Source organism: Henckelia pumila, chromosome 4 (assembly GCF_033568475.1).
Source record: "Henckelia pumila isolate YLH828 chromosome 4, ASM3356847v2, whole genome shotgun sequence".
Lineage (NCBI taxonomy): Eukaryota > Viridiplantae > Streptophyta > Magnoliopsida > Lamiales > Gesneriaceae > Henckelia > Henckelia pumila.
In genome coordinates this window covers 47700041-47725294 of record NC_133123.1, presented here as the reverse complement: position 1 = coordinate 47725294, position 25254 = coordinate 47700041, and the positions used below count along the sequence as shown (strand labels likewise).

General features: G+C 37.2%; 1 protein-coding gene across 1 annotated transcript; it reads right to left on the bottom strand.

Moving 5' to 3' along the window:
• Nucleotides 1-380: 380 nt before the first annotated feature.
• Nucleotides 381-10710, bottom strand: LOC140863574 (dihydrolipoyl dehydrogenase 2, chloroplastic-like). The gene is made up of 15 exons (XM_073267097.1): nt 10270-10710; nt 9866-10012; nt 9078-9212; nt 8817-8934; nt 7548-7672; nt 7036-7161; nt 6861-6941; nt 6381-6443; nt 6213-6287; nt 6066-6144; nt 5864-5964; nt 4803-4916; nt 4336-4449; nt 3760-3831; nt 381-691 (listed from the first exon to the last, which is right to left on the bottom strand). Exons 1-15 carry the CDS (start codon nt 10588-10590, stop codon nt 644-646), a joined length of 1719 nt encoding a protein of 572 aa, XP_073123198.1. The 5' UTR covers nt 10591-10710; the 3' UTR covers nt 381-643.
• Between the last annotated feature and the right edge of the window lie 14544 nt (nt 10711-25254).

Below are 25254 nucleotides of genomic sequence, written 5' to 3'. Positions count from 1 at the left end.
AACACAATTATTTTATAATTAGTCGTGTTGATTAATTATCAAAATATATACTTATGATCTTTTTATTATGATATTATTTTTGTGCTAAAATTGTAATCTCAAACTTTTAATCAAGGCCAATTTTGGAATATCAGAATATGTTTTGAGCAGTTGGGTTTTTGTCAGCGAAATTTTTTAAATTAATCGATTTTATTTAAATTTCGTCAGAATTTAATTATCGACATCAGCAGCCGACTTTTTAGTCTCGTGAAATTTATAGTTATCACAGGATCATGAGTCAACTTCAAAATGCAATAATATTTGTGAAACCAGGCAGTGACTGACGCCTTCATCCCTTTCGTGCTTCTGCCAAATCCAAAATCGACACTCCCAAAAAAAAATAAAAAATATGAAGGCAACTATTATTTGAAAGAAGAGAGTTCCTACGGTAGCAAAAAATGTGAACAAGTTTTCGTGATAAACTTCTAAAGCACTGCACGTTCTTAAGGTGACGAACTTGGGCGGATGATAAATATCAGTAAATGAAGAAGCCATTGCAAGTATCACGCATAACAGTCATATCCAGCACTTCCTCTGAAAAAATGTGCAGCTTTTAAATCGAGTCCCATCACATTCTCCGGTAAGTTAAAATTATCCAGGATGCTTAGACTGGAACTGGCTCAACCACCTGACCTGAAGTACTGATTTTAACCTGCAGTAGAAATAATATGCAAGAAAGTTACTTTTGAAGATAGGACGTATTCTTTAAGCATAAAGATTGTTCTAACTGTTCATTTCATGTACCAGCGAAAATTGAGAAGGCACTTTAAGGGATTCTGGCTAGATTTAGAGGGCATCATTTGGTGTGAAGGATGAAGCATGAGTTGATTACGCATCTTTGTTTTATCCAACGCGTGACTCAGGTTCTACAAAGGATTAAAGTTATAAATCATTATGTTACCCGCAATTCCACATATATCATCAGTTATGGACCTGTTATTAGTGGGTTGTTATTAGTGGGCTGTTATTAGTGGGCCTAGATCCAAATAGCCTTTGCTAGGGGATACTAGCATTTCTGCTAGGGTTTACAGAGCTTGCTCTGGGAAAATATTTATATTCCTTTTCCAATATAAATTGAGTTCTTAATTTATGGTCGTAACAATTGGTCCGACCTGCCGGATTTCTTAGTGGGGAAGAAGATGGCGACCACAGATTTTGAGGTGAGGGTTGATGCATTAGAGGAAAGGGTGCTGAAATTAGCAGAGGATATGAACTCGATGGAGCTGAACTTACAAGAGAATGTGAATTCAATCAGCCAGTCAGTGAAATCGATCCACAAGTCAGTGAAAGCGATGGGGGACTCGGTCAATGAATTGGTAGACTTCAAAAGGTGGCTGGAGCAGCTAATTCTGGGGAAAAAAAGGGCAGAGGTTGGAGAGAAGCTTGATAACCAGATGCTCGACAATGTGGAAGAGAAAACCAACAAGCCAGTGGTCAAGGAGAAAAGTTCGCTCATCAAACAGCAATTGCAAAGCTACAAGGGATCGGAGCAGGGGGCAGGAGTAGTCGAATGCACTGACCTCGAGCCGGTTGCAGAAGAAAACAAAACCGAGGAACTTAGATGCAGAGATGAGAAGAAACAGGTTCTATGGACAGTGAGTATAGGCAAGTCTGTTGCATTAGATCCAATCGAATGGAAATGCTTGACCGATCACTTCCTTGAACACAATCCAAGGAATTCTGTCAGATGCATACGAAAGACATGCATCGGTGAGAAGGAACCACGATCAATTGCTTCCGATTGGTTAAAAGGGAGACGCTCCAGATAAGGCGACACGTTCAGGGTTCCGGCGGGTTAAAAAGAAAGGCCCAGATAAAGTGACGCATCCATGGGATTCCCTTTCTGCGATGACGATAGGGTTTCTCGATGGATTGAAAGAGATGGGTCTCCCTCAGTGGGCTGTGGAGGAAGAATATTACATGGACTATTATTTCCTACAGTCCATAGTTGACAATTGGGGCAAGAACTGGGCCCATGGTCCAATTTTAATCTCTGGAAATTGGAGATTAATCGGTGAGACTGGGACTAAAGGAGAGGAGTGGGCCCATGACCCAACCTTAATTAATAGGGCTAAGGAATCAATTCCTAAGGTAAAGAAGACTAGGGTTTGCAATTGCTACATCCGAGAGAAGGAGCTGGGCTCGTATAAGTCCATTGGTTGGGTTGGAAGATTGGATATCGGGTGGGCCCAAGTAAATGACAATCTGCACTTAAAGCGTGACGAGGGACACACTTTGACTTGTCGTCAAGCGATTGAAGAAGTTCTCTCACAATCTATAAATTTTGGCAGAAGATCCACGATTTCTGTGGCTGCCCCATTAATCTGTGGAAGTGCTATTAATAATGCAAGGAAAACGTCCATTGTGTTGTTACTATTATTCAAGAACGGCCTGTCCGAACGCGACACAGAGTTGGCAGCACAAAAATTGAGAGTTCAAAGAGCAGGAGTTTGCAAATTGATGCTCCTGAAGCAACTTTTGGGTGGTGGATTCAAGACCGAAATAGGCGCATGTACAATCACAATGGACAGAAGAGTGTTTAGAGTGAAAGGGGTGGATTTCATGCTAATAATTGCTTGGAAGTTATGTTTGGATGGGATGACTACTTCAATCGTGCACTGGATAAGAGTTAGATGGCTGCTTGGGCAAGAATCACCCTTAGATTTGGAGATTGATATGGCTAGTGATTAAGAGCCAGGGCAGATTTTAGCAAGAAGGGTCAAACGCATAGGGAATGATGCTGCTGATAATAGGAAGCTATCACTCATGGCTGAATGGTCGTCTGCTGAATTTCTTTTTAGATTCAAAGCTGTTGTCGGAATTAAAATAGAACTCAGAGAAGTTAATTCTTTAGTCATGAAGTCAAATACAAGAAAGATGTGGAGTAAAGGTTCTTGTGCAATGACCATACAAGACTCAGAGAATGTGCAGTTGAGGGATTTCTCTAGCAGCTTTATTGTCGTCAAAGCACGTCGATGGAAGAACAAGCTTCGTAATTTTTACTCAAAGTTGCAGGAATTTAACAATGAGTTCTTCAATCTTGGTTTTGAGGTTATTGGCTTTGATGTTGGCGGGAGGGAAGCAAGATTTGAAGAAGATCAGGTTTCAAGACTCAGCCTTGAGGACAAGGCTGATTTCGAAGACGGCGGTATTGTTATGGACCTGTTATTAGTGGGTTGTTATTAGTGGGCTGTTATTAGTGGGCCTAGATCCAAATAGCCCAAGATGTCTTAGAAGTGTCTAGATGGTGGGCCTAGATGTCTTGGAAGAATCGAGAAAGAAGGCAATAGATAAAGGCACGAGGAGGAAGTTATTTTGTTCATTCGGTGATTGCTCTTAATTTGTAACTAGCCTTTGCTAGGGGATATACTAGCATTCTGCTAGGGTTTACAGAGCTTGCTCTGGGAAAATATTTCTATTCCTTTTCCAATATAAATTGAGTTCTTAATTTGTGGTCGTAACACATCCCTATATCTTACACCTTCCGTCATCTCATCTCATCTCATCTCACGAGTCAACCGTGACAGTCACACGTTGTAGATTTTTGAACAAGAGACTGATACATCTACAAACATCATACATGAGGTTACAGGTAATATCTAGATTATGTCAATGTGATGAGCCACCTTTTGTGCCATAAAACTCATTAGAGCATCAAGATGACAATTGAATCCATTAACTGGAACTGGTGCTTCTTAAAATTTAGAACCATAAGATTACCTTTGCTGATTTGAAGAGCTCATCTAGAACTTCAGATAAGGTTGGATGTGCGTGCACAGCAAGTTTTATGTCCTGCAGTGTAAGAATTGGGACAAAAGTAAGCATCTGAAAGTGAAAGCGGATTGTTTCGAAATTAAATTGAAGATGCACTAATCAGTCATCTCTGCTAATTTTCACAGATGAAGGAAAAGTCCTGCTTTAATTTTAGCTTATGGTTACTGTTGTTTCAAGAACAACGATATCATAAAGCCAGGTTGTCCTGCTTTTATTAATAATAAATGTGTTTCTTATAAAAAAAAAAAAATTTTGATTGTGGACTTCAACAATCAAAATCAAGGTATTCAAGAAATGCCAATTTAAAACCAAAAGATATCTCCAAGTACGAGTTTTGCTTAATTTTATCAGAAAAATTAATCTTTTTCTACAGAACTAAATGATGGATACCATGATTTGAAGATGAAAAAATATAAAACCAAGTGTATTATTTTCACATATCACTCCAGGTGTATTCTTGCTAGACCAGGAAAAACTCAACAAGCTTGTTATCCCAACTAGAGGCTTTGGAGCAAATGGTACCTGTATGCGAGTTCCCAGGGCTATGGCGTTGGACGCTTCATGTATGAGATCCGCGGCATGCAATCCAAAAATATGAACCCCAAGGATCTCACCATTGTCAGGTCTGTATATCAACTGCACAAGATATTCAGTAGGTGTTAAACTTGCAAAATCTCAAAAGTACAGAGAGGGAACTATGGTTTGTTGCCAGGACAGTAATATAGATGGGGACAAATAGTAAAGTGGCTCGGCAAAGCATTTGCAAAAAAATAAAAAATAAAAAATCTTTCAATAGTTATTATTTGGGTGAGGTTAAAAAACATTCTACACACAACCGATAATGATAAAGATAGAATAGCACAAGGCCCCTTCGTCAATGATTAGATTCACCATTCATTTACCAAAGAAATGAAAGCAAAAGACATACAAAATTACCGACAATCGGGCGGATAATTTCAACTAAATTAACTTGCATTATGCATCATCACCTTGGCCAGTCCTTCCCCTTCATTTTCAGCAAGGGCTTTTGTGTTTGCTTTGAAACTTGTTTTGACAACACTTACTTCAAATCCTTCCTTCTCAGCTTTTTCTCTTGCTTGAGGCTACAAAAATTGAAGGTACTTGAGAAGCAGAACTAAATCATAACGAGACCTGAAGTCACCAGAAGCAAACTTTATTTCCTTTTCCTATTTTATTATATTATATTACCATATAAGAGTATCTTTTTATCTGCCAAAGGAGATGATAGAATCTCATATCCAATATCCATCTGGTAGGCGGTAGCTAATTCACCATTATCGTATGCAATAATGGTTACAAGCTCTTATTTCTTAACTAACACAAAGATACTGTAATTTGAGTCATTCAACAAATCTATCGAAGCACTGAACAATTCAATCATCAATATCTACCTCTTAACCTTACGTCCTCCTTATCAATGGCATCCTAGTTAACAGGGAATTATTTCTGCCAAGATTCCAAATGGAAAAATCAGTCGTCGCTCCACTGCTAAATTTCAGAAAAGCAAGACGTCCGGTGATGTAAAATTGCAAATGGAACTACCAAGTGAAATAGTTGGGAAGTTTACAGACAGGTTCAATACAAATGCAAGATATAGGGGAACTGGGAAGAGGAAGACAAGGATCTACAGCCCATGAAGAAAAACAAAGCTCCATAAAGCCCAAGTCCCAAGACAATTCAGGATGAAAAAGAATCAACAAGTAAGGCCATTGATTCAGCCCATTAAAGATGATGAGCCCATGCGAAGGATCACTCCAAAATAGAGGAACTAGTTAAATTGTTAGATTCTTTACAACAGACTATCGGATCTTGGGACAGATGTCACAATCTTAGCCATAATACTTGCACATATATACAGCAATTTTGTATCTAGACTATACAGAGAAATGAAATCCTTCATCGTCCATTCGAATATATTCTTTGGGTTTGACATCTTAACTGAGGAAATGGAAAATGCTAGCTAACTCAAATCAAAGAATGAAGTAGAGAGCCATAAAAATGAGAGCAAATTCGAGGTGGGAGAAGATACCTCTGTTAATCCAACCATACTGATTTCAGGATGGGTAAAACACGCTGCGGGAATGCTTAAATGATTCAGCACATGGTCATTCCCAGAAAGTTGCTCAACAACTGAAAAAAAATGATGCAGGTTAGCTAACAATACAATAAGCTAAAAAAAAAGTTAATTGATTGGGAATGAGAATAGTTAGAGATCAAATGAAGTTCATTACCAGAGATTCCTTGTGCACTTGCTGCATGGGCAAGCATCATTTTCCCATTGGCATCACCAATGCAAAACAAATGAGGAACCTATTAATAAAAACTTTGAGTCAGCCTATTCGGAAATCTTGAAGCCGGCATCTGTGTGCAGGACCTACCAATTTTCCATCTGCATTGATCACTCTCATCCGTTCATCAACAGGGACAAATCCACGTTGCGTTTGGACATTAATCTGCACGAAAATAAATACTTTTACAAATCCTTTTAATTTGTATCCTCCAATTGTACAAAGAGCTATAAATTATAATTCTGCCAGTTGGCTAACATTTTCCAATCCAAGTCCTTGCGTAAATGGAGCCCTTCCAGTCGCAATAAGAGCGGCATCTACCTGCAGGGAATCATACAATCGATCATACAAAAGCCACAGCAAGAGTAACAAAAGTTTAACTAGAGCACCGCAGCAACGCTAATTTAGTTGTTTGTGGCGAACAAAGTCTCGAAGAATTAAGCTTTGTTTTTGAGTCATGCTAGGTAAGTCATAAGTGCGCTAAAATAGAAAGAAGTCATCGCTGCCTTCGCAAAAACAGCTACAAAATACATGAATGAGCAAACACGCAGTCCTTGGTGTAATTGTAGTTGTTATATACGATTTGCTTATTACAGTAAATCAATTCAAATATTTTTCCAAATTACTTTCAATGATTTTTGCACTGAAACTATAAGCTGAATAAATTGTGTAGAAGGGAGAAGCGCAATGCAGATTTCCATTCTAAATCTTCAACTATGAAAGATTTCAGAGACTTACCTCCAATGTATCCTTAGGCTCCTTTGTCTTTGCATCAATGAGCTCTATTTGTACGGGTTTTCCATTCTTCGCTGGTGTAATCTGCACATGCCAAGATTAAAATATTAAATATGAAATCTTATATCTTAGATGGTTCGTCAGTTTGCATGTATAGAAGATTGTGAGATATAAGCACCTTGCTAGCAAATACACCGGTATGAAAATCGATCTTGCGAGGATTGATAAGAACTCTCTGAGCTAATTTTCCAATCTCGGGGTCAAATCCAGGCATGAGTTGATCTAAAGCTTCAATGAATGTAACCTGGGCATCCATGATCAGCTTGGCATCTTTATCACATGATCACAATGGTTTTAAAAAGTAACTCAATTATCATATACACGGTTGAACAGCGATTAGCAACAAAGGCGGATAGTTTTCTCATAATAAGAACATCATTTAGGAAGTTGATTTATTAGTCCAGTAGATCAGTATCCCGAGGGGGACCACAGAAAAATATGGATTGGTCTATCAATCTGAGACTCTTGAAGGGAACTGACAGAAATAAAAAGAGCCCTTCCAACTCCAAGAAGTACATTTTCAGTTTTATCTTCAGAAAAGGAAGCATTCCGACCAACATCTTATCCTAAAATAAGCCTTCTAATAAAATTTGTGACATAAAAGCACTATAGAAGGAGTTATTTATAGACCTCACTTCCGAGTGCAGTATACACATCGCTGAATTCAAGGCCAATGTAACCACTGCCAACGATTGCTATCCATTCTGGGACAGATTCCAGTTTAAGAGCATGATCACTGGTAATTACTGTCTTACCTGCAGCCAGGATAACAGATGGATATCATCACGCTGAAAGCTAAAATTAATTATCCAGTCAATAGAAAAGATATGGAATAAATCTTGGGAAAGAAGTAGGCCTTGTAATTGAAAAATGATTGAGTACTCCCCCACCATAGCTTGAACAACAATTTTCTTAACATCCCTCATCAGTCTACCTAGATAATTTCTATTTTCTAGCTTTGGGTAAGCTTAGAAAAGTAGGGAAATCACACTTGGTGCTAGCTGTATATCAATTACACGCGAATGTTTGAGAGCTAACAACTTGCTATAAATCTTATATATTTATCTGAACTGAGTTGTAGACCCTTGTATTCGATATACCAATGTTAGGCTTAAACAAGCAAGGGTAGTAATGTCCCAAGAAATAAGTACCACAGAGTAGAGTAAGAATTTCTGACATCTCTCCAAAGGAAAGTGCAACTTTATTTGTACAAAAGAAAACTTGGAATCAAATATGGTACGGAAAATATAAGAAGCCATTACTGCCGCAACACTCTCACTTCCACCTAAGCATAACCCCAAGGCAGTGTTCTAAATGGCGGTCGAGGCGGCCGCCTAGGCGGTAGGCGGCCCTCGACCGCCACGCCTCGGCATGAGGCGGTCGTTTCAGGTGGCCCAAGCTGCAAGGCGGGCGAGGCGGACGACGAGGCGGGCGAGGCGGGCGAGGAGGGTGCTCGGGCGGTTGAAGCGGTTGAGGCGGCCAAGGCTTTTTAAATTGAGTCAAGGTCCATAGTCAACTAATTTTAAATTCTAGTCAAAAGTCAATACATTTTAAAATCCTAGTCAAAGTTTATCTATTTTAAAACCCTAGATCTTGGGCTCATTTCAAAAACACTAGCCATTTTTTTTTTTCATTTTTGCTCTCCCACCCTCCACCACACACCTCAGCCGCCTGCCTCCGTCCGCCACCCATAAAAATGCTTTAAAAAAATTCAACCGCCTAGGCAGTGCCTAGGCGGCCGAGGCGGCCGAGGCGGTAGGCGGTCACGGACCGCACCGCCACCGCCTCCCGCCATTTACAACACTGCCCCAAGGACACATAATATTAAAATGTACATAAATAGCAAAACAATGAGAAATTTCAGGTAAAAGTAGCATATGAAGCACGTAATGCACCTACCATCAACTTCAATTCCCTTGGGTACGAAGGGGACAGAGCCAGTGGCAATTATGATGTCTTTTGCAGTTATGATAGTGTCACCAGAATCTCCTTTTCCGAATTTCAACTTTTGCGGACCCTGAGGATGTCCAAAATTATTTACATCAAAATGGGGGAAAAGCCTAAACCATCACAATAAAGTTTTGATAAGAAGGCGGAGAATTTGAATATTCTTATAATCCTCAGGACTGCAATTTCAGATGATAGAAATTGTGGACATACCAAAATCGTACCAAAACCAGTCAATATATCGACGCCAAGAGCTTTCATTGAATTGGTCAGATTGCTACGGATTTTGGAGGCCAGATTATTTGCATGATCGGCAACTGCTTGTCTGTCATATCCTAAAGCTGCAACCTGTCATTGTGGCAGGTGATGATTGGTAAAATGGGAAAAATGACCCAGGAAAACGTGAAATGGAAACTGTAAGAATGTAATAGGATAGCAAACTATTATTTACCTGAACATGATGCATACCACACAAAATCAAGAATCACTGACTGAGCAGTTTTAATTATTTATCAAAGAAGTACATAACTTATGTTAAATGTTAAATTAGGTAGAGAAGATCATAAATTTTCTGTAATTGACAGTCTGTCCAACAGATATTGTTTACATGCAGCATCCACATCACATTTACATTTTCCTGCATACCAGTTTGTGCAAAAAGCCAGAAGTTAACAGTGGAAAGGGTCAAACAGTTGTTTCCCTTCACTAGTTTCGAAGGAAAGTGCAGTCATTCAGCCATAACAAGTTCAGATTAATGAAATGTACCTTTCAGTCCTAATAACCAACTCAAAATTTCATGACAGTTTAAGTTGTTAAAGAGAGTTTATCAAAATGGTTCAAAATTTAGAGAGTCATTCAGCCATAACAAGTTCAGATTTATGAAATGTACCTTTCGGTCCTAATAACCAACTCAAAATCTCATGACAGTTTAGGTTGTAAAAGTGAGTTTATCAAAATGGTTCAAAATTTACACAGTACTGATCATGCGGGGAAAGAAGTACCTGTAAGCCAAAAGACTTCATGTGATGTTCATCTTGAAGCTCCCTCATGCGACCACTTACAGCAAGAAGTGCTTTAGAAGGAACGCATCCCCTATTAACACACGTCCCGCCGACAACATCCCCTTCTACGATTGCAGTTTTCAAGCCCTGCAGTACATAATATTTCACACGTTTTAGTAATAATCTGCTAGATGAAATATGCAAAACAATTTAGAATGAATGGCATTGTAAAAAAAAAAATGTTTGTTTGTTTTTAACAAAAATATAAAACACAACCTTGAAACATCAAATGGAAATCTGCAATTCACAACTAAATTAGCTCAGACAATCAAAATAGAAGCAAGAAAAGAAAAAAAAAGGAGAAGACTTCGAACAGGAACGCAGTGGAGCCACTGGAGCATTACCTTCTCAACAGCATGAAGTGCTGCGCCGTGGCCACCAACCCCGGCTCCGATAATCACTAAATCATAGTCAAAATCGCTTGAAGACGGGGCGCCATTGCCTTTCAACGCCGCAAAAACCTTACTAAAATCGGAATGCTTCGAATGCACATATAATCGATTTGAACGAGAGGAAGAAGAATCCCAGGATGATTTCGAGTGAAAAGCCTCAACGCGAAGGCCACAAAATCGACGCGATCCAGGCGTGAGATTATGGGAGCTAACGAGGCCGTACCGAGCCACGGGAGACGGCGAAGAAAGCGAGAGAGAAACCGCCGACTGCATGATCGAGAATATGGGTGTTAGATCTCAGCTTACAGTTATATAGAGAAGTGAGGCTTCGAAATGTCCGTTGGGGGGGTGGCGGACTTGACGATGCTGGAGCAAGCCTGTGTGGCGTGTGTTGTTTCCCAATTTCCATGTTTACAACTAATTGTATCTATCTATATTTCTAAAAGGGAGAAAACAAAACAAAAAACTAATCAGATCTATAGATAATAATAATAATAATAATAATAATAATAATAATAATAATAATAATAATTTGTGATATAATCATAATTACAGTGGAAACTTAACTAGAAAACTGAAAAGAAATTTAAGCAACTCAAAACGAATAATACAAATCCATCAATAAACTTAAAAGGTGTTTGACGAAACTTATTAAAAAGAATTTAAGAGCTTCTTAATTGTCAAGTATTATTTTAAAAATAAACTGTTAAAGTGTTTGGATGAACTTATTTTAAAAAAACTTAAAAGATGTTTATATGTTTGGTATTATAAAATTTTTGTATTGTCAAAATTACCAAAAATGATATGACATTATGAATGTAATGTAAATAGTAATAATATATATACAAAAATAGTTTTAAATTTATCAAAAATATTAAACTTATATTAAAAAAATAAATATTTTTAATTTTAATTTATAAAAAAATTGATAAATTATGTACAAAAAAATGGCAGAGGGTATGATGAGAATTTAATAAAATATATAAGGATAACATGTAAAGTAAAATATCAAAATAAATTTTTTTTTTTATAAAAAGTAGGGGTGACCCTATTTTTTTTTTTTTTAATTAAAAATAACTTATAAGCTGTCAAACAACTTATTTTAACAGCTTATAGGCTGCTCAACAAACAAATTTCCAAACAAATATACAGAGCTTATAAGCTATGAAACAACTTATAAACTGTTTTCAATAGCTTATAAGCTCTGTCAAACACCATCTTAAACTAAATCACAGTAACGTCTGCTCCCAGGACCTGGTCACAGAATAAATACTGATCCAAATCTTAAGAAACTTGCAATTGTCCCGTTGAATAGAGTGTCCATATTAAAAACAGAGACATGAGAGACACTCGTCCAATACGTAATGTATGAGTATACATGTCTATATGCAATGCATATAACATAATGCTCTAGTAATCAGATATCAAACTCTCAAATACCATGCCTAGACTATACGCGCCACCCGACACCAGTATACACACACTACTCTGAAGATACAGTAGGTGCCACATATTGACTCCCATATTGAACTATCACTAATTGCATATGATTTGAGTTGGCTTTTGTGATGTATCGAGTGGTATTATGCGTGTTTTATTGTTGTTTTTGACGTTTGTAGATGATGAAGTAAGTTTGAGGTTTTATGACACATATGGAGTGAAAAAGAACATGATAATGATGGAGCAAAGCAATAATGGAAGAAGGACGAAAAATCAGAAAGAGCGGTTCCCGCCCGCCATTAAAAACTGGGCAACCCACGCGGTCACTGTTGTGAAATTTACGCTCGCAAGCGCACGATTGTCAAGTTTTAGTAAAGAGTAAATGAAGTTTCAATCCCACGAGGAGTAAATGAAAATATTCAGTACTTGTAATTAAAATAGTCATAATTTTATTTAGAGAATCAAATTTTAGAATTTTGCTGAAAAATTAAATAAACAGTGAATTTTAGCTAGCACATGCACAATTTTAAGAGAATATCGATCAGAGAAAAAATGGTCTAGATGTTTAGATTTTACCTGATTTCGACAACAATCACTCCTAGTTAATTTATTTTAATGAATTCCTTTCAATTAATAGCCAAGAACACTTAGATTATTCTATTTTCCTCTCCCGAGTGCCAAATAGAGTGTATCAACTACAGTTCAATTCCTATATCCTTATTAAGAATTTAATTGTAGTCATGATATGTGTAAAACGATGTTCATTTTAAGGCTCTATTAAAGTTATATACTCTCTCGAGTTATATAAACAATTAATAGTGTGTTTTCTATTGATCCTATTGAAAATTTCCTCTCCCGAGTGCCGGATTTCAAATAAATATAACAAATCAATTATTGATCAAGTAATTGAAACGACAATCAATACAAGAAAAATAATTAATCTAAGGGAATTCAATTCAATAAAATTAAAAAGTTTTAATCGTGCCTACACCAGGTTCCATCCAACCCATAGACTAAGAAATTTAGTTCATAATAAAATTCTGATAACAATAATTCATGTTCAGAAAAAGTAGACATCATTCAAAATTTTAAAAATATAAAAGAAAGAAAACAAAGCCAAATATGCGATGCAGTGTCTGGTCAATCAATCTTCAATATTTATTCTTCACGTTAAGTGCATATTTTCCCTTCAAATTTTCACGATCAATCTCTCCCAAATTATCTCTGAGCTATGCGGCGTCTCCCCCTCATTTCTGACTCTCCAAGTCCTTTTATACGTTGCAAGAAAAACCCAATAACCAGCCCAACAAAATCTGAAAATTTCCTTCCCGAGAATTAAAAAACTCTGATAATTTCTATGGCGCGGGCACGCATTTCTTTCCGAGCGGGTGCACATTAATCTCTGATTTAATTTCCCAAGCTCGCAAGAAACAACGCTACTTCACTTCTTTATCTCTTCCTTAGCGCTCCAAAGTAGCGGTATAGAGCTTTCTCAAAACTACAGCACTTCATTCTTCTTCCTTTCTTTGCTGCTTCTTTCTTTTACTATCTTTTCTCTTCTTCAATCTTCCTTTTCTCCTTTTTCCCTCACCAATTTATTGATTCCCTACATTCACACAAACAAAAAAAACAACGCATAAATCTGCTCGAAACAAAATAATTAATAATTAAAATCATAAACAAATTAAGTACATAAAATGCACTTATAAAATTCCCCCAAATTTAAATATTTTCTAGTCCCAAGCAAAACTAAACAAAACAAACAAATAAACAACACACAAGCAAAGATAAAAATAAATTTTTCAAAACCAACCGACCTCAGATATCCAACAATTAATCCATGTCCAGTTAAATTTCTCAAGAGTTCTCGTGTGTCTGTGAATTACCAATATTGCCTATCCACCTAGCTTTCTATACACTAATGCAACAAGTTTGTTTCATAGAATCATCAATTCCGTTCTCTAGTTTCAAAACACTCTCCACCAAGTTCAACTTCTACTCACTAAGATCAAAAGCACTTTTCAAGGTATATTAAAGGTTTTTCATAACATCTCTGGATTTTGCACCCATTTTTATTTTATTTAGCCCCAATAATTACCCGCAGACTTAGCTATAACTAAAGATAGAATTCAGATTTCAATTCCCTTGTCTATAGCCCGGATGAAGTATCAACCCCATTTTTTCCGCAAACTTAGCCATGGATTGGTGATTAGGATTTCAATCCCTTTCCAGGCTCGGATAGAGTTGTAAATTTTTTTTTCCTCCGTTGCTTTTGATAAGTGCATTTTGTATGCATTAATTTGTGATATTTTTATGTCTATTTTATGTGCATTCATATTATTTTTTTGTGTTTTTATGTGTTTTAGTTCATGTGTGTGTATTTTACTCTCCGGGTTAATTTTGTAGGAAAATTGATTTTTGAAGAGTGAATTACGGAGCAGCCTTGATCGAAAAATCATATTTAATTTTAGAGAAATCCAAATTCGATCTCCACCGTTCATAATTAAGTTCAAGATGTTTTGAAACTGCTGTCCAAATTTCAACTCGATCCGACAGATCTCAAGATATGAATTTTTCAAAATCGTCGCTCGCAATAGAAATTTTGTACTGCGCGCGCGCAAGAATCAAGCTCGCCCACGCGTGAATCAGAGTTTCAGAACTCTGTTTTTTTGCTCTGCGCGCGCGCGCGCACATTTTTTGGCATCAGATTTGTTCCGAAAAGTCCTTGTGCTGGAAGGAAATTAATTGGTATGGGTTCCAGACCATATAAATAGAAGATATATCATATTTTTGGGGGTTCCGAAGTTCCAGAACGCAGACAACGCAAGGAAGGTGGCTACAAGGCTTGAGAGAGAAGATTTCTCTTTTCTTTTCTTTTCTTTTTTTTTTATTTTTATTTTTGAATTATTGTTTTCAATTATTGAGTAGTTTATTTTCAACCAAGACGGGCGTGATTGGGCCAAAAAAATTTATGTAGAAAGCTTGGATGTTTGTTTGGGATTTTTCAGAGTTGATTTTATTTTATTGATTGTCAGATTTATATTTGTCTTGTGAATAGTCTGATCAACTGTTTGCTTGCATGTTAATCGATTCAAAATCAACAGAGGAGGTATTGATTTCGATCACTTTGATAATCAACACATGGTAAAACCGACTAGAAATAGAATTCGGTTTCAGTGTGCGGTTTAGGTGTAAACTGAATTTTCACAACTATTTAATGCATTAAAATTTGATTAGAATTACGAAAGATTAATCCGTCAATATTTGAGTAGGTTTGATTGTTCTAGAAATAAACCTTTGAACAAGATAGGAGAATTCTCGTGATCTAAGATTAAATTTGAGTCCTGAATCAACTATATGTTACATGATTTGTTTGGGTACCTACGTGTATCTTGGTTGTCTTTGTTTTAATTATTTTTATCTTTAGTTATTTTTATTCTTATTTCTTAAGCAGTTTTTATTTTATATTCTTATTTTATTTAAATCAAATTGCTTTTTATTATTTTGTCTATATTACGTAAAATAATTAATTCTTGTGACAACAGTCCATGTGGGATCGATACTTGGACTCTCTGTCCACTTTACTATTACTTGACCTGATACGCTTGCCAGTGGATTTATATCACACCGATTTAGCCGGTCAAGTTTTTGGCGCCGTTGCCGGGGACTGTTTAGTTAATATTAGGATAGATTATTTGCTTGAGACTAGACATTTTTTTTCTATATTTTCGTTCCCTTTCTTAATTTTTTAATCTTAATTTTATTGTTTCTTACTTGTGAGGTACTTGGAGATGGATCATCGACAGATGTTCACAAGGTTTGGCCAACAATATTTGGAGCCTTTCTATGCTGCTTGGGGGAGATTCAATGATTTGGCGAATATCTTCGATGCCATAATTTTTCGAATTACACTATAGTACAGATTTTTTATGGTGGATTGGATGAGATAACAAGAAGTTGGGTAGATTATGGAGCTTTGGCCACTGGCAGTCACTTGTTTCACAGAGATTAAGATAGTGCTATGCACTTGTTAAATTATATGGTAGATTTCGACTACCATTGGCATTGTGATCCTTCACTGCAGAGTTGGAGTCACCAATATCCTCCAGATATCAACTCTAAAAATTTTGCGAACCAACCACCTGAGTGTCAAGAAGAGTGTATAGGGCATTCTGAGGATCATGTGGCTCAGTTGGAGAATATTGTGCGACAACAGACAGAGATAAATCAGTTCTTGAAAAGCCACATCAACTCTTTGAGTCTTCTGGATGAGCAGATTGCGCTTCTTAGAGAATCAATTTTTGAGATCTGCCAAGAGAATGAAATAATTGAGCCAGATCATGAGAACATAATTTTAGAGGAATCTTCTTGTGAGGATGAGCCAGAAGTGACAGTGGAGGAGGAGGAGGAGGAGGAGGAGGAAATATTCAAGGTAAAAGATTTGACCTCGTCAATGGACTTTACATGCACACAACTTGAAGATCCATTTTTCCCATTAACGCCACCTCCAACATATTACATCTTCAATGAGCTTCAGCCTAGATTCGGAGTCTCCCTCCATAATAATCAATTTCTGCCGAGTGTTGTTGGGCCGACAAGCTTAAACTGCATATATCACGCCAAGCTTGAGGGCGTACACAATCAAGACCCATACGTAGATTCGTATGATTCTTACTATGGGTGGCAGCCGCTCTTTGATGGTTGTTACTGCACAATCGGGCATTAGACTATAAATTTAGCGCTGACTGGGAGGCAACCCAGTGTTCTTTCCCTTGTTTTTTATTTTATTTTTGGTTTATGTTTATGCTTTTGTTTTTGTTTATTTAATTTTTACTTTTTTCCCATTCCAGTTTGCCGAGCCTGCCGATATACACAGTCTGCTGCTGCTGTCCCAGCTGATACTGTCAAGAAGGAAGAGGATGAATCGAAAACCAGGGGAGTTTTATTTTTGTTCTCATTGTGTTTTTGTTCGTCTTTGCATTTGTGTGTTTGTTATGCATTATGTTCATTGTTCTGAAGCATTGAGGGCAATGCTTTGGATAAGTATGGGGGGTAGACTAGTTTATTGCATTTTTTGTTATGTTTATGTTGCATCTGTCATGTTTTGTGTTTGTTTGCATCTAGTTTGTTTATGTTGTTGTTTGTTTAGTCTTGCATGAGTAGGATGAGTCATAATAGTTAATGATGATGAAGTTTATTTTAAAAAATTGGTTTTTTGAAAAAAATTTGCTCTTAACTTGACATGAGAAACTGTAGGTTGAACCGTGAATATTTATAAGCACTTGTGTTAGACCAGTGGACTGTAACGAAAGATTTGATGAAGTTTCTGTCTGTTTGACCAATACACGGCAATAGGTAGTTTGTGGATCTTGATTTTGTTCTATGAATTTTGATGAGGCTCTAGTTTACACTTATGATCTTGGGCGCACCTAGAAAAAAAAATTCAACTCCATCCGGGCCTTGAAAGGATTGTAATCCTAAAAGATTTAATTCATGGCGAAGTATGCGGATTAAATGGGGTTGATGCTCCATTCGGGCTATAGACGACGGGATTAGAAAAGAAATAAATTTTTGTATCCTAGCCAGTTATAGCTAAGTCAGCGGGTAATTATTGGGGTTAAAGCAATATCCGGTGCAAAATCCGGAGGTGTGTAATTCATTATCTCAAGAGAGGTGGGTTTAGTTTAGACGTCGTTGGAAGGAATGGACACTTGAAGAGTGAAACTTGCACTGATTTGTCATAGGTCGCTAAGTAGTTTTGAGACGAATTCTGTCTAAGTTGTATGAAACTGGAATGACAGTTCACACACACACGTTCATATTAAACCGAAGGTGTATTATGAAAAATTGAGAGCGTGTGTGATTTTGTTTTGTGATTGAACTTCTCGGAGATTGTGCACATTCATGATTTGTTCTCACTTATGTTTTTGTTTGCATGTTATTTTTGCATGTCTTGCTCGAGGGCGAGCAAAGTTTAAGTATGAGGGTGTTGATAAGTGCATTTTGTATGCATTAGTTTGTGATATTTTTATGTCTATTTTATGTGCATTCATATTGTTATTGTTTTTTTTATGTGTTTTAGTTCATATGTGTGTATTTTACTCTCCGGGTTAATTTTGTAGGAAAATTGATTTTTGAAGAGTGAATTATGGAGCAGCCTTGATCGAAAAATCATATTTAATTTTAGAGAGATCCAAATCCGATCTTCACTGTTCATAATGAAGTTCAAGATGTTTTGAAGCTGCTGTCCAAATTTTAGCTCAATCCGACGGCTAGATCTCGAAATATGATTTTTTCAAAATTGTCGCTCACAGCAAAAATTTTGTACTGCGCGCGCGAGAATCAAGCTCGCCCGCGCGCGATTCAGAGTATCAGAACTCTGTTTTTTTGTTCTGCGCGCGCGCGAGACCTATTCTGCGCGCGCGCGCGTGTTTCGGCGTTAGATTTGTTCCGAAAAGTCCTTGTGTTGGAAGGAAACTAATTGATATGGGTTCTGGACCATATAAATAGAAGATATATCATATTTTTGGGGGTTCCGAAGTTCCAGAACGCAGACAACGCAAGGAAGGCGGCTATAAGGCTTGGGAGAGAAGATTTCTCTATTATTTTCTTCTTATTTTTATTTTGAATTATTGTTTTGAATTATCGATTAGTTTATTTTCAACCAAGATGGCGTGATTGAGCCGAACAAATTTACGTAGAAAACTTGGATGCTTGTTTGGGATTTTTCAGAGTTAATTTTATTTTATTGATTGTCAGATTTATATTTTTCTTGTGAATAGTCTGATCAACTGTTTGCTTGCATGTTAATCGATTCCAAGTAGACAGAGGAGGTATTGATTTCGATCACGTTGATAATCAACACATGGTAAAACCAACTAGAAATAAAATTCGGTTTCAGTGTGCGGTTTAGGTGTAAACTGAATTTTCACAAATATTTAATGCATTCAAATTTGATTAGAATTACGAATGATTAATCCATCAATATTTGAGTAGGTTTGATTGTTCTAGAAATAGACCTTTGAACAAGATATGAGAATTCCCGTGATCTAAGATTAAATCTGAGTCCTGGATCAACTACATGTTACATGATTTTTTTGGTACCTACGTGTGTCTTAGTTGTCTTTGTTTTAATTATTTTTATCTTCAGTTATTTTTATTCTTATTTCTTAAGCAGTTTTTATTTTATATTCTTATTTTATTTAAATCAAATTGCTTTTTATTATTTTGTCTAGATTAAGTAAAATAATAAATTCTTGAGAATTGACAACAGTCCTTGTGGGATCGATACTTGGACTCTCTGTCCACTTTATTATTACTTGACCTGGTACGCTTTCCAGTAGATTTATATCACACTGATTTAGCCGATCACTTTTACAACTTTTTAGCTTTCAATAATTTTTTTTATTGCCTAAATCATTTCTAAGCTTGTAGAAGTGTGGGGACCTCGGGTTGCTAATCTCATCTTAGGGCAATTAATAAACAATTAACATTCATTAAACATCAATTAAGAAACCAAGAGCCAAGTAAATTTTTTTTTTTTTTAAATCCAGTGTCTCGCTCGATCGGTGAAAAACACCCGATCGAGCGAGCACAATTGCTCAACTCTCGGATGAAACACAAGTTGGCCTCGCTCGATCCGTCAACTTCTGCGGATCGAGCGAGCCAAAAACTCAAATCTCTGTTTTGCAAAATTAATGGCCGCGCTCGATCTTGGCTTTTTACAGGATCGAGCGTGCCCTCTGTTTCCAGCAAAACCAGCAATTCATTTTGCTGTCAACCCGATTCCTTCCATTCTAAATCATCAAAAAATGGTCCAATACATGATATATCAATTCCAAAACATGCATAAACATATAAACAAGGTCACAAGCATTTATACATGCATTTTATTACATCGAACAAGTCGCTAGAGAACGATAAACGACAACAATTATCTCAAGTGTCATACATGTAATTCCAAACCAACATAACTAAGGTTTAGTGCTTCTAAATTTCAAGACATCATCTACAACCCGAGTCCTCACGTGCTAGACTCTCTCCCAGCTGTCAATGACGTCGATGACTAGCTCCTGCCCCTTCTGTTGTTATGCACACATACAAAACAAGACAACAACCGGATAAACTCCGGTGAGAAACAATTCTCAGTATAACCAACATATAGAAAGCGTTAAATAAATCATCTTGACTCTATTTAAACTCAACTCAACAAATAGAGTACGTAAACGCTTTACATACGAATTGATTCACATAACTTCAACGCCATCAAGATTCATAACTGATCTTGACATGGATATCCATCTAACGAGTTCGTAACCGACTCGCAAATAAGGTTAACAACAACCTTGGCATAGAATCAATTCAATATAGCATCATATCAACTCGAATATAAAGATACACTACCTGAGATGGATCGACAACATCACTATCAAATCAAAAACATAAACAAGTATGTGGTTTTTGTGGGCCAACTCAAGATTAGTCGTTCTTGAGTTTCAAAGTCCCTACTTCGCGATGTCGTCATTATACCTTCGTTTATTTTGATTCTGAACTCTTCAAATCTGAAAGATACAATCATAACACATATATCAAACTTCATTTCAATCTATCGTATAAAAAACGAGTCGAAAACAACATAAGATCATCGATCAAACTCATTTCAAACCTCAATCCAACTTCTTCGGTTCAAAGTTGTTGTCTCAAGTCGTCGACCTTCCAAACTCGACTGAAACGGAAGATTAAAATTCCATAAAATTCACATCATCAAGATAAGTGTTTCAGCTTAGCTATCGAATAACAACACAGTCCAAAAACTCGATTAAACGACGTAGCGATTCAAAATCGATAACCAACGTAATCCCGAAACCATTTCTAACTTCAAAACCAATTATACGTGTATTCAATTCAAAAAACCAACTGATATATCATTCCAAACCTCATCTCAGTAGCCATAAAAATTGATATACATTCTGGAATCAAAGTTGAATACAAATAACACAAACTCATCAATCCGGTTTCGATATAGAATCGCATAAACGTCGATAAACATAATCGAAAACTCAACATCTGATATCTGCTCCATAATAATTTTGAAATCCAAATAATACAACATAAAACTTACACGAGATCGAAGCCCTTGTCGTAAGGATTTCAGAACACTTTACGGAATCGAAATCGGATAACCGGAGCAAAAGTTACGGCAAATCGAAAACCATGAAACCAAAGAAAATGGAAGAACTTCGGCTCTCTGTTCTCAATTCTGAAGAAATATCACATGTACACGTATCATGCTGATAATTATAATTAAAATCAGATAACTTCCAACCAAAATTACACTTTAGTCCCTCAACTTTTCAATATTTGCAATTTGGTCCTCGACCCTTATTTTAATTCAATTTCAATCCTAAATAATTTAAGAATATTAAAATTTAAATCGAAACTCTAAATATTCCCAAATTAAATATACTCGGAATAAAATTAAATAAATTCGGATTAATATTAATTAATCCCGGGCCTTACATTTCTCCCCCACTAAGACATGAGTTCGTCCTCGAATTCATAAACAGTATAGATATGCAGACTGCATGCTCATAAGAATAAAGAATAACTGAAAATTGAATAAGAACTCACATCAGTGGAATAGATAAGGAAATCGTTGCTTCATATCTTCTTCGACTTCCCACGTCGCTTCTTCAACTCCGTGTCTACTCCATTGAATCTTCACCCATGGAATTGTCTTCGTTCGGAGTTGCTTCGTCTTCCTATCAAGAATCTGAATAGGTCGTTCGAAGTAGCAAAGAGTATCATCCAACTCTGCTTCATCAGATCGAATCACATGAGACGCATAAGATATATACTTCCTCAACATCGATACATGAAAGACATCATGTATTTCAGATAAAGACATAGGAAGAGCGAGTCGATAAGCTAGATTGCCTATCTTCTCGAGAATCTCGTACGGCCCAATATACCTCGGAGATAATTTTCCTCGTTTGCCAAATCGAACTGTGCCCCTGAACGGTAAAATCTTCAGAAACACTCTATCTCCCTGATCAAAAGATAACGGCCGTCGTCGTATATTTTCATATCTCATCTGTCTATGCTGCGCTGTTCTCATTCTCTGCTGTATCAATTTCACCTTCTCAGTCATCTGTCTGATCATGCCTGGCCCTAACTCAGGTACCTCAGAAACATCATCCCAATACAAAGGCGATCGACACTTCTTCCCATATAATGCTTCGAATGGTGCCATCTCTATACTCATCTGATAACTGTTGTTATAAGAAAATTCCACGAGTGGTATAGAATTTTGCCATGTAACTTCAAAATCAAGTACTACAGCTCTCAGCATATCCTCAAGCGTCTGAATAGTTTGTTCAGATTGACCGTCAGTTTGAGGATGGTAAGCAGTACTCAAATGTAAACGCGTACCTAGAGTTTCCTGTAGGCTATGCCAAAAGTGCGAAGTAAATCTCGGATCTCGATCAGATACAATAGACTTTGGCACACCGTGTAGTCTTACCACTTCTCGAATATAGAGATCCGCTATTTGATCATGATGATAAGTCATTCGGTAAGGAATAAAGCACGCAGACTTCGTCAATCTGTCGATGATCACCCAAATAGCATCGCATCCTCGAGATGATCGTGGCAACTTCGTTACAAAGTCCATGAAAATGTGGTCCCATTTCCATTCAGGAATTGATAAACTCTGTAATAAGCCACCTGGTTTTTTTCTTTCAGCTTTCACCTGTTGGCAATTCAAACATTTAGATACAAATTCAGTCACATCAGACTTCATTTGTTTCCACCAGTACTGACTCTTCAAGTCGTTGTACATCTTTCTGCCTTCAGGGTGAACACTATAGCGACTGCAATGGGCTTCTTTCAAAATATTATGTCTCAAATCTGCAATATTGGGAACAACTATTCGGTCATTCACATACAAGATATCATCGTCACTAACCTTGTACTCAGACTGATGTCCTGATCGAATCATTTCAATCGATTTCTGCACATTCTGATCGGCTTTTTGTGCTTCTTTGATACGAATTAATAACTCTGGCTCAGCACTGATTGCATACACTCTCATCGTCCTTATATCTGTCTCAAATACATACCTCGAAATACAACAATCTTCAATCAAATTAGATACACCTATCGTAGACAAGGATAAAGCACATACCTTTCTACTTAGGGCATCCGCTGCTGCATTAGATTTTCCCGGATAGTATTTGATTTCACAATCAAAATCCTTCAACAAATCAAGCCATTGTCATTGTCTCATATTCAATTCAGATTGTGAGAACAGATACTTCAGACTTTTGTGATCAGAAAAGATTTCAAACTTATCGCCATATAAGTAATGTCTCCAGATCTTCAATGCAAAGACAATTGCAGCCAATTCAAGATCATGAATCGGATACCTGACTTCATGTGGTTTAAGTTGTCGGGAAGCATAAGCGACAACATGTCCTTTCTGCATTAAAATACATCCCAAACCCTGGTGAGAAGCATCACAATAAACAACAAAATCACCAGTACCTGTAGGGATTATTAAAATCGGCGCTGTCGTCAATCTCTTCTTAAGTTCGATAAAACTTCTTTCACACGCCTCAGACCAAAGATATGGTGCATTCTTCTGTGTAAGCTGTGTAATAGGCTTCACTATTGATGAAAAATCTCGAATGAATCGACAGTAATAACCTGCCAAGCCCATAAAACTTCGAATTTCTGGCACAGATGTCGGTCTCTGCCAACTGATCACAGCTTCAACCTTACTCGGATCCACTGAAATGCCATCTCCTGAAATTACATGACCAAGAAAAACAACTCGCTGCAACCAAAACTCACATTTGGATAACTTGGCATACAATTTCTCTACTCTTAGTATTCTCAATACAGTTCGGAGATGATCAGCATGTTCACACAGATTCTTAGAGTATATCAAAATATCATCGGTAAATATAATCACAAAATCATCTAAATATCTTTGAAATACTCTATTCATCAATCCCATAAAAACTGCCGGTGCATTCGTTAGACCAAAAGGCATGACTATGAATTCATAATGGCCATACCTGGTTCTAAATGCAGTCTTAGGAATATCCTCATCTCTAACCCGCAGTTGATGATATCCGGATCGTAAGTCAATCTTCGAATATACCAACGAACCCTGCAATTGATCAAATAAATCATCGATACTAGGTAAAGGATAGAGATTCTTTACCGTTGCCTTGTTCAATTGCCGGTAGTCAATACACAATCTCATCGATCCATCCTTCTTTCTAAAAAATAATACCGGAGCACCCCATGGGGAAACACTCGGTCTAATATATCCTTTGGCCAACAAATCTTCAAGTTGGTCCTTCAATTCTTTCAGTTCAATCGGTGCCATTCGGTAAGGTGCTTTCGATATCGGCTGTGTACCTGGCATCAATTCAATACCGAAATCTACCTCTCTGTACGGTGGCAATCCCGGAATCTCATCAGAGAATACATCTGCAAACTCATTCACCACTGGTATATCCATCAATGTCGGACTAGTCTTCAGTATATCAACTGCATAAATAAGGAATCATTCCGCCCCTTTCTGTAACAAGTCAGTCATAGAAAGAACAGATATCAAAGGAATTCTGGCTCGTGATCCCTTACCATAGAATTTCCACTCATCAGTCATATCAGGTCTGAACTTCACAATCTTCTGAAAACAGTCAACTGTTGCTCTGTACTTAGTTAACATATCGATACCGATTATACAATCAAAATAAAATAAACCATGAACGATACAGTCGAGCTCAACTTCATTACCTTCGTACTGTAGTACACAGTTTCTAACAGACTTCACTGATACTATACCTTTTCCCAACGGTGAAGATATAGATACTACAGTAGCTAATGACTCAACAGGCAATGAATACAACGTAACAAATTGTTTAGATATGAAGGTATGCGACGCACCAGTATCAAATAAGACATAGGCAGGATAACCAGAAAGAAAACAGTTACCTGCAATCACATCATCCGGTGCTGCTTGTGCTTGCTCTTCTGTCAATGCAAACACTTGTGCTTGTTGCCTCGGAGGTTGATTCACCATCTGACCTCCTCTTCTACTCGGTGCTGCAGGCTGTGGTTGAAAAAAGTGAACAGAAGATGTAGATTGACCTACCAATGTCGATGATCCCGCACCCTGTGCACCTTCAGAACCTCGTTGTGGACACACTCGTGCAAAGTGTCCCATCTTGTTGCAAATGTGGCAGCTTCCAAATACACCTCGACATTGTTCATTGGTATGGCGTCCACCACACTTGGTGCAATACACATCAGACTTCTGTCCAGCCCTAGCCTGTCGGGAACTACCTGAACTCGAAGAGCTACTACCACCAGATCTCTTGAATTGTTTACTCTTGCCCTTGAAGAAATTCTTCTTTCCACTACTACTACCTCCAGCTTCAAATCGAGGTGGCGGTGGAATCTGTGGCTGTTCTTGGGACTGTC

What these genes read in the sequence shown, in the direction of transcription:
- LOC140863574 (XM_073267097.1), bottom strand. Translation starts at nt 10,590, where the DNA reads ATGCAGTCGGCGGTTTCTCTCTCGCTTTCTTCGCCGTCTCCCGTGGCT. An exon ending in CTGGTTTTGGTACGATTTTG is followed by an intron (nt 8,935 to 9,077) that starts GTATGTCCACAA and finishes GGACATCCTCAG; the next exon opens with GGTCCGCAAAAGTTGAAATT. An exon ending in CCCTGGGAACTCGCATACAG is followed by an intron (nt 3,832 to 4,335) that starts GTACCATTTGCT and finishes CTTACACTGCAG; the next exon opens with GACATAAAACTTGCTGTGCA.